The 14,390-nt window shown below is 40.3% G+C and overlaps 1 protein-coding gene across 1 annotated transcript in view; it reads right to left on the minus strand.

Moving 5' to 3' along the window:
* Positions 1–3,276: 3,276 nt before the first annotated feature.
* Positions 3,277–14,390, minus strand: part of nxph4 (neurexophilin 4) — a 47,933-nt gene continuing 36,819 nt past the window's right edge. Inside the window, exon 2 of the mRNA XM_028576278.1 lies at positions 3,277–4,564. Coding sequence (XP_028432079.1) covers positions 3,746–4,564 — 819 coding nt within the window. The 3' untranslated portion in view covers positions 3,277–3,745. The remainder of the gene's footprint in view (positions 4,565–14,390) is intronic.

Below are 14,390 nucleotides of genomic sequence, written 5' to 3' on the forward strand. Positions count from 1 at the left end.
AATTACTAGCTGTCAATCATATGATTTACTTCAGTGGTGGAAGAAGTAGTCTACTCAGATCTTTTACTTAGCTAAGTAAATACCACAGTGTAGAAAATATCTTGTTACAAGTAAAAGTAATGCATTAAAAATGTAATAATAGTAATTTATAATGTACAAAATGTACTTAAATTACCAAAAGCAAGTAGGCCTACTCATTATGAAGAATGGCCAAATTCAGAATAATGTAGACCTATATTATTTATTTGATTGTCATTCTAGATGCCTTAATGTGTACATCACTTTAATGTTGTAGCTGATGAAGTTAGGGCTAATTTAAACTACTTTATATACCGTGACTTTCCCCCCAAGGATCAATACAGTTATCTTAGCCAATACATCATAATCTAGTTCTATCTAGGCCTTACATTTTCAATAAATATGACTGTGACTCTGTTTGTCAAGTCTCTGCTTAGACTAGTTTCCGGCGCATGGTGTTTTATGCCGTCTTCCCAACTAATTGCCCCACAATAGAAATAAGTGGAGTACCTTGGTGACCTTGTGGTTAAGGTGCCAACCATGAACGGCAATGTCCCAGGTTTGACTCCATCTGGGGACCTTTGTTGCATGTCCTCCCCTCATTTCCTGTTCTTCACCTACTGTCAACCCACCAAAAAGGGCTTTAAAACATACTAAATTAAAGGTCCCATGGCATGAAAATTTCACTTTATATGTTTTGTTTTTTTACATTAATATGCGTTCCTCCAGCCTGCCTATGGTCCCCCATTGGCTAGAAATGGTGATAGGTGTAAACCGAGCCCTGGGTATCCTGCTCTGCCTTTGAGAAAATGAAAGCTCAGATGGAACCTTCCCTTTATGTCGTCTTCAGGGGAAATGTTACCTCCCCTTTCTCTGCTTTGCCCGCCCAGAGAATTTGGCCCCATGAGAAAGAGAGAGACATCATGGCTTGCAAACAAGCGAAGCATGGCAGTTGGTCAAGGCCACACCCCCACCCTCCACCTTGCCCCCCCCCCTCTCCTCCTCAATAGCTACAGACACAGAAATGACACGTTCTAAGGAAAGCTCATTGTGGGACTGGCTCTAGTGGCTGAAATTCTGCACCAAGGCTGAATTTTGGAAAAGAGACTTCAGATACAGTATTAGGGGACCACTAAGGTCTATATAAAAGCATCCAAAAAGCAGCATGTCATAGGACCTTTAAAACAAAAATTGAATAATCTGGCAGAGACAATTGATTAGAACATTTTGGGGAAGTATGAAACATTTAGCAACATAGTATTTCCAGGAAAATGTTCTGTATGTAACATTTTATTTCTGATTGGTGTAGATATTCTCCCATAAAAGAGGTTACAGTTGCTACAGTTGCTGTCAGTGTCAGTGAATTTACATGTTAGGGTTTGAAAAACTCATATGGCACTCACATGTCATCATCACATGTTCAGACTATCCAAAGCAGTGTGTGTAAGATACATGGACCTCCCTGGACCTCCATCTCAATGTCATTGATCAAAAGCAGAATAGGGTATTGAGTGAGAGTGAGCGTGAGATGAAGATTCAATTAGCACAGACTGTTTTTTCTAATGAAATTCTGAGTAGCATTATCACATCAGACGTGTCGAGAGCAAAGAACCAACAACTGCGCTGAAAGAGAAAGAAAGATAAAGTCTCTGACACACCAACCCGACGGCCGACCTTCTGCAGAAAAGGCAGTCGGACTGACTGCCTCCCCGAGTTGGTCAAAAAAGTGCCTCGGAACACGCCGAAGCGACGCCGACTTGAGAATATACATTCTGCGCGTGCGTGAGACGTAAAACGTTTCCATAACAGCAAGCTACGTTAATCTGTATTATCGGCCAAAAAATGTAAACCGGCAGCTGACTGGACGAACGCGTCACATGGGTCTGGTGACCATAATGGCGGCTCTTTCGGAATACAATCTCATGTTTTACTGACACGTGTTTCTGAAAATATTATAGCTTATTTTTTGGGAGCTTTTCTCTTTATTATAGAGTGACAGCGGATAGACATGAAATGGGGAGAGAGATGGGGAATGACATGCAGAAAAGGGCAGCAGGTCAGAGTTGAACCCGCGCCGCTGCAGGACTCATGGGGTGAACGCTCTTACTGGGTGAGCTAGAGGCCGCCCCACTGAAAACATTTTAAGCGAGAAACAGGCCATGCAGTTGCTGAATCTGTCTTCATTTCAGATCGACAAAGGTCAGTTTAAAAGATTTTCATCAGATTTTGAGAGGCTCATCCCGCTCGTCATTTCCGGGTTAGCATCAACATGTCAAATCGGCCCAAATGAAGGCCGACGGCTCCTCCGACTGACGACGGCACGGAACACACCGAACAGACTCGAGTCACTGACCTCGCCAGACTGTCCGACGGCCGATATCGGGTTGGTGTGTCAGGGCCTTAAGAGAGGAAGAAGAGGGACAGTCTGAGATAGTCGCAAGGTGGAGGTGTTCCAGGTGTGTTTGTTTAATTTAAGTGGTGTAGATTTATGCTTTCAGTTTTAACCTCTAATCTGGATGCATGAATATAAATTTTTTGGTAATGGTGACGCTATCCTGCTTCATTTTTCCATAATCTTATATTTTTAGCCAAAAGAAAGTGAAGTAAAATGAGGATAATAAGGATTAAGGATTATTAGGTAGCTAAAATTATAACATTGGCACCAGTGATACAGCAGTCAATAAATTGTGAGGAAGCCACCTGGAGATTTAGGTGCAACTGAAAAATGCTTCCTAAAATATACTTCCTTTGCTTGCATGATCAAACAAACAATCTGTCAGTCATATTACCTCCAATACAATATTTTTCTTTTCAGTTTCTGGGTAAATGTAATTAAAAATTATATCAGATACCTCCCTCAGATTCAATTACTGTATACCAACTCCCTCAAAAGGAGTCAAACATTATCATCATCTTAAGAATGTTTCACGGTTGGTTTTCATGTCAAAATGTAATCCTTCCCTTCAATATGTTTCAGAAAATTAAAAATTACATATCTTCACAGAAAGCCTGAGCATGAATTCCCAATCAAGAGTGAAATGTAACTTAATTCATAATAGCGTCCTTGCTGAGATAGATAACATGAATATGCTGTGCCCCGCAAATGTGCTTGTAGCTCTGAACGGAAACCCAGTAAAAGACAGACAGTTTAAGAGATTTTAATGTGCTTATTCATACAGTATATTGTATGCATATCCAGCATAGCATTTCTCATACATATAACTTTCTTATATCCAGGGAAACATGGAGCTGAGAGGATGATTAACAGTCAGTCTACCATAACATTACGTCCGCCATACAGTGATGGCACAGCACAGCCGACTCAGAGGCTCCCTTGGTACTCGGAGGGCATAATACTGATTCCAGCTGTTTTCAACCGAATTCTCCAACTGCAAAAAGTAATAACACTGATAAACAAATCTCTAAAAAACAATAAGTGTGCTGAGGTTGAGTACATTATTTACAGAAAAAAAAGCTAATAAAACAGAAGTTAACAAATACAAAGTTGGAAAATATTCAGAGAACTCAGCCATATCCTAACCATCCATACCTCTGATTATACTTGATTTAAAACCCCATTCACAGCGGTTTAAGAGGCAAAAAACTGTCCCCTGCTTCTTCATCGTAATCAATATGACTATGATTTCCATCATTATCATTATATTCATCATTGTCGTCATTAACATTGTCTTTTTTTTTTTTCTCTTTGCAGTTCAGTCTCACTTACTTATCCCAAGTAAGGGTGCTCACTTTGGAAGTTGTAGTCCGGACACACTTTTTGAACCAGCTTGTAATCAATGCTGAAGAAAGAGATGAAGATGCAGATCACCTTGAAGGGCTTGGCACAGAGCCAGGCAGCGTGAGACTGGGTGTGCTCTGTGAAGCAGGTCTGAGAAGGATCGTACAGGCAGGGCTTGGGCTTCTTGGATCTGTTGGTTTTCTCATACTCCACCCGACAGTTAAAGGTCTTTGTCTCTTTAGGGTCGATGGTGGACTGCTGGGTCTCCTGGATCTGGACGTCCTGCTGAGTGTGAGGGTGCAGATGCTGCTGCTGGAGGACCTCAAACTCCACCACTTTGGTCGGTGGCACGATACTGACCGACACGTTCCCCAGGCTGGATGAGTTGTGGCGGAAGTAAACGGTGAACGTTCCATTGATGTGGTCCACAATCTTCCCTGTCACCAACAAGCTGAATTTAAGGGTCTTGACGTTGAAGTAGAAGTCTCCCCAGCCGAAGATCTTCTTGGTCTTCATGGCTGTCTTTAGTGAGGGTTTGCGCTTAGAGCGGTATCCTGTCTGGTCAAGGAGCAGGGACTGGTTCCGGGCCGAGTCGTATGGGTTGAAGAAACTGTAGGTGGGTGGCTTGGATTTCATGGGTGTCTGGTCGATTGAAGTGGAGAAGATACGTGTTTGGTATGGAGGCTTAACAACCCCCCCTGTTGTTCCTCCCACTGTGCCTCCACCCATGCCATATGGAAGAGTCTTCATCACAGACCCCACTGGGCCCAGGTCTGAGAACTCCACCTGCTTCTCCAACCCTTGGACCTGAAGAAAAGAAAAACAGAGATGCCATGTAGGAAATCAAATTGCAGAAGTGGTCAAACTGTAAAACAGCTGACCAAAATCCATCTGAGTGTTCAAAAGCCAGATCGCTGATTGTTTAGGATCAGCTGTCACAATGCAAAATTAATGTCAAACGACAACTGACCTGGCTGGAATTTAGCCCGGTTAGTTACCGGGTTGAGGTGTGGTGGCAAATTTTATTTTAACCATTTGTTTAATGATATTAACCATTTGTTTAAAGATTGTTTTATAACGCCACAAGATTTAGCTTCTTCATGTGTAGATTCAAAAAACTCCAAGTGAAATAGTTGGCAACCGTGAACTATAGCCTAGAGAGTTATTTAGTTTTACTAGCTTGAAGCTCCTCACATTGTTGACTTTTTGCTTAGATAGAAGTGGAGAAGGCCGAAGACTGTTTACGACAGTGAGAACTACGTAGGTTTCTGTCTCCTGAGATAAAACTGTTGTTTAGGCTAATGTTAAGAACAGAGAGCAGAGGGGAAGGTGAGACAATGGTTTGACTGTTAATTATGTCATCTCTACAACTATGGCCATGCTAAAAGATACATTTAGAGGGGTGGCTTAACAGAGGGACAGCTGGGTGAGTTAACAGCTGGAAGGAGGCCTCGGGGAAGACCCAGGACTAGGTGGAGGGATTATATCTCCAACCTGGCCTGGGAACGCCTCGGGATCCCCCAGTCGGAGCTGGTTAATGTTGCTCGGGAAAGGGAAGTTTGGGGTCCCCTGCTGGAGCTGCTCCCCCCGCGACCCGATACCGGATAAGCGGACGAAGATGGATAGATGGATGGATTAACAGAGGTTTTCACTATATGAAGTATGGATGTTTAGACTTTAGGTTAGAAGACCCTTTCAGATATGCCGTGGTACTTGTGAAACTGTTTTCTCTGCATTTGCTAATGTAAATAAATACTCAAAGACCAAACTTTGGTTTAATTCTCAAACAGTCGTTATTCGTTTTGATTTTATCATGAATATCACTAACCCTGCTGCTTCAAGAAAAACTTCCACCACAGAGGGTAACCAATTTGGGATTCAAATCTGTCTTAATCCTTACAATATCTACCCAGCATCAGCCACATGGCAGTAATGGAGCAGTTAAAGGGTTCTGCTTCATGCTCAAGGGCTCTTAATATAAAATAGTGGGCACCATACAGTAGATGTAATACCAGCCCTTTCGGTTGCTGAGGTAAAGCCAGAATATACTGCTCTCAGTACTGGGAGTTGAACCAACAACCTGCCACCTCTTAGCCACGCTGAAGAGGTCAGAGAGGCTGAATTATTCAGGAATTTTACATTACATCCAATCTTGAAACAGTCTGGACAAAATCTAATATTCAGAAAAGATTCCATTATGTCCCATTTCATTTTACACACATTTTCATAATCTGAAGTGTTGTATAGGTCACTCCTCTGCAGAGATCTTTTTACCTCACATGAGTTTTTATTTCCGCGAGCATCCAAGTTGTTAGATGTTGTTATGTTTCATCTCTTGAATTCAAGAAAACAAAAACATCTATTTTTGTTAACACACTTTAATTTTGTTGTCAGTGTTGCTCGAGAGAGAAAAACAACTCTGCACGTGAGGTAATGGATGTGAGCCTTTGTTAGTTCAGACAGCTTTCTGCCTTTAATCCACAGCCTAGGTGGTTATTTACTGAGCTGATTGACTGGAAATCTTCCTCTGCTCTCTTTCATGTCTCATCAATCACATCACTGCCACGCTCCACATCAATATATGCATTATATGAACACACTTTAAAACACACACACTGGAGCACACAGACACATTCGCATGCATGCAAACTTCAAGCTCGGCGCTGTCATGAAGTGACAGCGAGAAGTATTACAGCTATTCGGAGGGGTTACATGTGCTTCCCCTGAGGATGCATTTGGATAGAGTTTTAAAATGTTGTAGTGGATAAACAAACCAAAAGCATTAATGAAAACATCATTTTAAAACAAGTAAAGGATCTTTGTGTCTTCTCATGCAAGGACAGTTTCCCTCTCCCTTCACTCCTATCCAGGGCAGTGGAGCCGACAGGTTTGTGCCAAAGCGCTCCTCATTTTTCATCAGTCACTGAACCTAATAATAACTCCATATTGCTATTCACTGAGGCAACAGTGCAGCACTCAATACAGCCCCTAATGTATTCAGTCATTCAATTAATGTATTTATGTCTGTTGGCCATTTATTAACATGCCCGCAGAGCTGATTTCTAAGTAGATTGATTGAGTGGAAAATAACTGAAAGTTTATTGACCACTGCAGGAATGAATTACCAAAAATAGACAGGTGTTGATAAATGACTAGTGACTAGGATAATAGTCTTGCATTGCCAGATCTCCACAGCGTTGCGGAGGAGGGTCTGGCTAGTTCACACAGCATTCCGGGATGGGAGAAAAACGTGCTCTGGTATAGCGGCATTTCTTTAAACCAATCACAATTGTCATGGGCGGTGCTAAACGCCGGACAAAGCCACGGTGCCACTGAAATATAGAAATATAATAATAATAATAACAACAGAAAACTCAGATTGGACAGATAGTCTAGCTAGCTGTCTGGATTTACCCTGCAGAGATCTGAGGAGGAGTTAACCATAGTCCTCATAAATCCACCGGAGTTTAAAATTCTAACACAAAGAAAGTGGAAGGTAACGGACATCCGACCGAAAAGAGGGACATCCGGCAGAATTTCCCGGCGGCACCGAAGCAATCCTGGAAGTGGAACGTTGTGTATATAGACTAATAGGATAATAACCCAGTGAAGATTTTGAACAGACCCCGATTCCCTTTGTTGTCATGACAGGAGGCCTATGCAGTAGTCTTACAATTTTAAGCTGGTGAATTGGTGATGTGAGCCGACTTTGACGCTGACAGGCAGGAATAAGCTACAGTTGATGGCAGAAAAACACCAGCATACATACAGCAACAAACAGTGTGTACAGTGCATGCGAGATGGGGACTTCCTGTGAATGCGCTGTCAGCAGTGCTGTCAGCTAGCTCCATGTGTTGCCATCTGTCAGGCTAACACTGCTAGTGCAGTCCTAATCATTTCTCTTGCTGATGGCACCAACCTCGAACTAGCACCATCATCATAATACTTAACCATCTTCAGCCACAACATCACGCTAGGAACCTCAACCTAACCTTCAGGGTCAACTGTATGAAGCTAAAAAATGATTTCATGATGGGGAGATCGGTGCGGTCTTTCTGAGGGGGGAAGAGAAACTGTACACAGTCAGCAACTTTAACAAACATCGATTGAGTGGAAAAAGATGAGTGTAGAAAGAGGGCTTTTTCTTCTGTGGCACAAAAAGTAATAAAATTCCAACGGAAACCAATGAATAGATGGACTTTGTATTAGCATAAATATGATTTTTTTTTGCGCTGGACAGTAAATCTATTTAAAGGGTGAGAATTTGTTAGAATAAATATCAGATATTTTCTCTTGACATGAAATCCATAAGCTATAGACTTTTTGCAGAACCGCGGATGTTTGCTATAAGGTCACATCAGGCTGCGGCAACCAGAGAGAGATTGACGGTTTGAAAATACAGCTTCACGCTTTCCTTCCTCCTCAGCCTCTATTCAGTTTGGTTACAATGATGGAAGGATGTTGCTGGGGTGATGAAGAGATGCTGAAGCTAAATACACACAGACAGCATAAAAACTGAAATTACAGACAGACTAATTTCTGTAATTTCAGGGTTAGTGCCAGAATCCCATATAGAGATAGAGATATAGAGGCTTAAAAGGAAACAGAGGGTCTGCAATAATAACCATCTGGGAGATGTGTATCACATTTTGTTCAATTGTAAGCATGCAATAATAATAAGTATTAGGAAAAAAGTACATCTTTCTATCCATGATTAAGTATATTTTGTAATTACAGTGATATGAACCTAACCTTATGTGTCTTTTAAGAATGTTTTGCCTCTGGTTGAGTTATTTATGTTGACTGTTTCTGTGAAGCTGTACTACCAAAAATGCTAAGGTCAGCATGCTAACAGGCTCACAATGACAATGCTAAAATCCTTATGTCTAGCAGGTATAATGTTTACCATGTTTACCATCTTTGTTTTGCATGTTAGCAACCCTAGTATTTTCTAATTAGCACTAAACACAAGTACAGCTGAGGCTGATGGAAATGTCATTAGTTTTGCAGGTATTTATTCATGAACCAAATTATTGGATGAATAAAAAGATCATGATGGTTCTATATAAAAAGTCAGAGGGTCACGAAAGTTATTACAACTTATACCAAGGGGAACATAAATGTTTGTAACAAATGTCATAGCATCCATTCAACAGTCGTCGAGACACAAAACCACAAAAGTGATCTCATGGTTTTGCTAGAGGAAGGGCCAGGGGATCATGAAAGTTAGGATTCATCCTCTGGGGACCATGAATGACATTGCCATCACTAGAGCCACGGCACTAGCATGGCTAATCTGAATATGATAAGGAAAAATGTACTGTGAGAATAGGAAATTGTTAGTTAAAATTAGCTTTACAGTGTACTTTACAGGAAACATAAGTGTTACTGTCATTCTCCCCAAAAGAACCTACTCAACCTATTCAGCCCACTAGAAATTATTTTTCAAAGATTACTTTCATGGGTATTTCCGCCTTTAATGACAGGACAGCTCAGACATGAAAGGGGAGCGAGAGATGGGGAAGCCATGAAGCTAACCGTCACAAGTTGGACTCAAACCCTGGACCTTCTGCGCCAAGGAATTAACCACAATATATGTGTGCCTGCTCTACCAACTGAGCTAACCGGCTACCAACTAGAAATTATTTTAAAGTAAAGATCTGAGAAAGCTTGACTTCTTGGGGATGTTATGGGTTCCCTGCAAAGTTCCCCACATAGTGAAGCTTTACACGCGTCAACACGGCATTAGTGTTTCCTCCATTTAGGAATGAGATTCCTGTTTGGTGGGATGCTGGGGGAAATCATAGCAGAAGATGGAATAAGTATTGTAGTGGACTTATACATATGTATGATACAAGCAACTCAATAACAGCACAATCATAGGAAGAACAATCAAATTACAGAGCTTGGGAGATAGAGGGAGATAGTGAAGAAAATGATATTAGCGGAGAAGTGAGATGAGGAGAGGAGAGAGTAAGGAGATCTTGTACATTTTCTAGGAATGGGGAACATTAATCATCTATAACTTCATTTGGAGGTTCATATAGGCAAAAAAAGCCACTTTAGTTGCGACTTACACGAGAAGCCTATAACCAGCTGCAAGTACATGCAAGAATGAAATGTAGGAATTGTTCAATAAGGAGATTATGAGTGTAGCTCAGACTGAGTGACAGAAAAAAAGACACACATACTGGCAGATAGAGAAGGTATTCAAGAGAGAAAGTGAAGGATAGGTAAAGGGCTTCACACTAACTTATTATGTAAGGAATAGGTCAGATGAGCTCTAGAATTGACTGCTGAAACCTGATATATCACATGCCACCACAATTAAGATCTCTTTTCGTCATTAAGGAAGGATCAATGGTATCATCTCTGCTCTACCTTTCTTTCCCACTCTCTCTGTCTATTGGGTATCTGATCCTCCGTCGGCAGTTTGTTCTCTCTCGCTTCATCCATAACTTCCACACCTCCTTGATAGCGCAAGTATTCAGAGGAAATGGACCTCGCTCACCGGCTCCCCAAGCACACATCCGACTCCCTCTCCTGCCTCCCGCCCTCCCATCCTTCTCCCGAAGGACTGATGAGAAAATGAGAGCTGCTTGTCTCTGAGCTCTCTCCCGGGCTTGTTCCTTTGTTTAATTGGAGTTTTATTGGTGACAATCAATTCATTTCTATACGTGCTCCAGGCTGCATTGATCTGCTGTCACAGAGAAGAGTCTAATGTACAGCTCCACTCCCACCGCACTACAAACCACAGGCTCTCATGCCAGCTACTATTAGTTTTTTTTTTTTTTTTACTTTCTGTTTCTACCATTTACTGATTCTTAGGATTTAAAGTTGTGATTTGTTTTTCAGGTGTACCTCATAGTTCCTCTAGGGGAGGAAGAGAGGCTGCAAACTATTTATGAGCAGTAAGAGGACTCCAGGATGGGAAGTTGAATACAAATCAGTGTTTACTTTGAAGTCAATGTTTACCTTAAATGCTCCTGAATGCCATAAAGCTGTTCAAGCTGCTGGAGGAAAGTTAAATATCTTTGTTCTGAACTTGAAAGATGACATTTTTTTTAACTGCACCATTGATACTGAGGTATGAGTTGTGTTGTAAGACCCTTAACATTCAAGGACTTTCATTTCAGCTATCCTGTTACTATTTTGGGTACTTAGATAATCAGTGGTGGAAACTAAGTACATTTACCATAGTACTGTACTCAAATACACTTTTTAGGTACTTGTACTTTACTTGAGTATTTCCATTTTATTTTATATTATCAATACAAAATATAATCAACTAATAAATGATTATGTATTATTATAAATTAAACAAGCCAGCATTATATAAAGTAATTAAATTAGTTCCACCTTACCAAAGGCAACATTAAAGTGATTAACATGATAATGCATCAATAATGACAATCCTGTAATATAATAAATATTGTTTTGTTTATTGTTAATACCATATTGAGTACTTTTAGTACTTTAAAACTGTAGTATGGAACTTTTGTCTCACGCCTCTGTTTCCACAGACACCAAACACCAGAACTCCGGTATACTGAGAAATATAGAGATCTTTTCCTGGTGGTAATAGGCTTAATCAGAATTATGTGAACTCCAACGTCTTGAATGCAACAGACGTTTATTTATGTGTAAAAGTTGCACTATAGTTTAATGTATATTTTGATGGTAATACTTTTGTACTTTGCAACATTTTGAATACAGAACTGTTACTTGTAACTGAGTATTTATAGAATGTGGTATACTGTATTACTACTTTTACTTAAGTAAAATATCTGAGTACTTCTTCCAACCAGATAATACTGAGATCCAGAATGCCTTACAGTGACTGCACATGGGGAAAAGAGTCATTATTTAGGGAAATCTCCACAATAATCATCTTTGCTTTTCCTTCATGATGTAGTTCTGTTAGTTTCCCAGGTATCTGGCATCCGGTGCACGCTGGAGCAGTTTTTTACAGCTAAGTGTGAAGTGAATGAGATGAGGGTCAGCACCTCCAAGTCAATGTACTGCTGCCCCCGAGTGAAGGAGTTCAGGTATCTTGCAGTCTTGGTGACAATTGAAGGTAAGATAGGTTGTAAGATCAACAGGTAGATTGTTGCACCATCCACAGGAAGCGGCAAGACTGAAAGCCTGTAATGATGAAAAAGCTTTTGTCTGCGGCTCATAGTCCATAAATGTGATTCCCATGTGTCTTTAAGTTTGTAGATGGACAGTTGTTGCAAGAGCTTACTGATCATTGTTATTGTTGTTATAGCAATTTTTTGTTTAAGTTTTCATTCTTCCAGAGTTTTTGTCAGTTACCAAACAGCTTCAGGTGCATTACCACCATACTCTGGGCTGGAGTGGGGCCAACCTCGATTTGCATGTAGTCCGTAAAAACAAGGATAGATTGCAATCAGATTTGTTTGTTTGCTAAGTGCAAAATAATTTGTTTTAAATAGCGAATACATGTGGCTGACATTGCAGTGTCTGCTAAAGTGGGTTCCAGACTTCCAGACGTGAAAGAAACTTTAGTTGGCAACAGACAGGCAGGTCTAAAACAGGTGAATAAACAGAATCAAGCAGCAGGACATCTGCAAAAGTTAGTCAAATAAAGAAAACATATTTTAATGTGTCTATTTTAACGACCTAAGACCTCCAGAAGGAGCACATGGAGTACATGTGCTGCTACTTGCATTGAAAGAGGCCAGTTAAGGTGCTTTGGGGATTTACAGTTGTAACACCATTTGTGCTTCCCTGTAGCAGCTCGGGCAGACCCATAGGTCTCATCCCAGGGGTTTCAAATCCCATCTGCCTTATGAACATGGCAGGATCCCCCTAGAAATGTTATAGGACCATAGAATGTCTGGGCCACCACGACTGGGAGCTGAATTGGATATTGGGACAGAGCTAAAACAGACACGTTAGATAAAGAAGTCAAACCTTTGTCTGTTTGGTTAAAGGACATTTCATAATTTTACAAAGTGTTCATAACTGCTGTAAAAAAAAACTAATTTGTGAGAACAATGAGACAGAGAAAGCTGACTTAAACATATTTAGGTGTTGGTTGTGTGGTACTGTGGCTCAGACACCGATCATATAATAATAAAAAAGAAACTTTATTTCCTTCGGCCCCCAAAAATGGGAGAACTGAAAATGACATTTAATTACAAAAAGGAAAATAAAGCCAAGAGGAAAAAAGATAAACTAGTAAGAGGAAAATGGAGAGAGAGAGCGAGAGAGAGAGAGATGAAAAAAGAAGAAAAGGAAAAGGCACTAAAAATGATTTCGCAGTCCAGTGGTGTCGCTGGATTATCAAGAAAATGAAAGCTACTGAGTCAGGGAGTATCAGGGAGCAAGAAAATGGAGCCGAGACAGATAACATAAGGGAGAAGAAGAAAACGAATAAGAGAACGAGTGTAGAGAAAGCAGAGAAGTCTGTAAGACAATGTGAGGGGAAAGAGAGAAAAGGTAAAAAGACTATATATATACGACACACAGTGAGATTATGAGTGCAATAAGACAAAAATGAGAATCACTTCACCCCATAGAGAATAATCAGTGGTTTCTTGAGAAGTAATATCTGTAATATTGTTTCGAAAAGTTACCAGCTCAGCTCTGAAATAATTTTTTAGTTAAAGAAGGGATGAAGTACTTTTTCCACATATCAGGCGAAATGTAAAAAGCATTCTGGTTGATCATGAGCAAAGGTTTCAATAAAGAAAAAACAGTACTTTCCATTTGGCTAGCATATGCAGCAAATAAAGCTGTGTACTAGTATTGTTTGGAGCAAGCATCAACTGAGGAAAAAAAAAAGAAAGAAAGAAAGAAAGAAAGAAAGAAAGAAAGTAAGAAAGAAAGAAAGAAATCTCCCATCTACATAAGAGGATTTATAAGAAATGAAATATTAAAAATATAGTACTATGATTGGACTGAGAGGGAAATCCGCCATCTCCCATCTACATAAGAGGATTTATTGCTTTGAAGGTATTGTATGTATGTAAAGTTCTTTGCAATGCTTACAGTTTATTAAAAGATTTATAAAGAAGGTACATGTATACGGGACCCTCATTATGACCAGTCAAACGATGAATGCTGTGCTTGAGCTATGTTACTGGTTACTGGTTGCACGGAACTGGTTGTATATGTGGTGCCATTTTGGGCCTTGTTAGTGGTGTAGAAATAGCGATTTCTTTTTACTTTACCCTCTGCCCCGACGAATAGCTTTATAAGCTAATCAGCGGTTTGCGGTGCCTTGTTTCAAGCTAGAGACACATTCAATTAGCATGAAAACAGATCCCAGAGAACGATCGACTCGGTAATCATGTGTTATTAACCCCTAGGTTCATTTTGTGCCGGAATTGTCCTTTAAGGAAATTTCTTTTGGAAAATATTGCAATTTTATTTACAAGGCAGATAAGGTCCTTAAACTCTGCCAACTGTAACACACAGCTGTAAACTACTCCAGTTTAAATTAGGATCGTAGAGCTGTGAATCACTAATTTAAAAGGAACAGCCACAACCAAAAACTGAAAGTATGGAGGAGGAAATGATAACTGCCTCTATAGCACAACGTAATAAAATAAGGCTATAAACTCATGTAGATTTACTGCCCTAAACAGACTATACCGCTCTTATT

Source organism: Perca flavescens, chromosome 4, assembly GCF_004354835.1.
Source record: "Perca flavescens isolate YP-PL-M2 chromosome 4, PFLA_1.0, whole genome shotgun sequence".
NCBI lineage: Eukaryota > Metazoa > Chordata > Actinopteri > Perciformes > Percidae > Perca > Perca flavescens.